Raw genomic sequence first — 840 nt, 5'->3', positions numbered from 1 at the left:
CACCGCTGCCATAAAATGTTTGACGGCTGCCTCCTGCCTCTCGTCTTCCTCCCTTTCCTGCTGCTGTGGGGACTGGACGCCGGCACAGGTAGCGCGCCCCCCCCCCCCCGGCATCCCCGTGGCAGCCGCGGCGCCGCGCGGCGGCCCCCGGCGCGCCGCGTGCAGTCACAGACCGCGGGGCATGCACCGGATCACCTGCGTGGCTGCGCTCCCAGTCTGCAGGGCGAATTGCTCCAGGCTTTTGTATTTTCTTTTCCTGTCCTCTCGCTGCTGCTGCTGCTGTAACGTTTCATGTGGAAAGCTGCTGACTGTCCTTGGCTGCAGCTTCGGCTTGCTCTGCTTTTCCCCTTCTCCCTGCAGATTTTTATTGGGGTTGGTGAAATGCGATGCTTGTGTCTGAGCTATATATTTTTTTTAATGATACAAGTAACTTTAGCATTTGCTTTATTCCTCTCTTCCCTGCACATTTTTCTCTCTAACATATATGTGTGCGTGTATATATAGCGGGGGAAATAAATCCCTTTCCTCCGCTGGCTCCGTTGCTTCTGCAGCCTGTTCACAGTTTCCAGCGCGTGAGCGGCCGAGCCTGAAAGCCGAGTGCAGGGTGCCGGGCTGCGGGGTGCCCTCGCCGCAGCGGGACGGGGCGCCCTGCGGGGAGGGGGGGAGCCGCCGGGGTCCCCCCCCTCGCCCCGGGGGGCAGCGGGACGGGCCGGCGGCGGGGCGAGCGCCTGAGCCTCTCTCCTTCTCGCCTGCAGCTGGCGGCGCGGAGCTGGAAGTGGTGATCCCGGAGCGAGTGCCGCTGGAGAAGATCCACCTGCTGCCGCCCGCCGCGCGAGGGGA

General features: G+C 63.3%; 1 protein-coding gene across 1 annotated transcript in view; it reads left to right on the top strand.

The window, feature by feature from the left end:
* ADAMTS17 (ADAM metallopeptidase with thrombospondin type 1 motif 17) overlaps positions 1-840 on the top strand; it is a 198,293-nt gene continuing 197,453 nt past the window's right edge. Inside the window, exons 1-2 of the mRNA XM_026073287.1 lie at positions 1-88; positions 756-832. Coding sequence (XP_025929072.1) covers positions 16-88; positions 756-832 — 150 coding nt within the window. The 5' untranslated portion in view covers positions 1-15. The remainder of the gene's footprint in view (positions 89-755; positions 833-840) is intronic.

This window comes from Apteryx rowi, unplaced genomic scaffold (assembly GCF_003343035.1).
Source record: "Apteryx rowi isolate R43461 unplaced genomic scaffold, aptRow1 scaffold_11, whole genome shotgun sequence".
NCBI lineage: Eukaryota > Metazoa > Chordata > Aves > Apterygiformes > Apterygidae > Apteryx > Apteryx rowi.
Note: the sequence above shows the minus strand (reverse complement) of the source record. Positions and strands in the feature narration are given on the sequence as shown.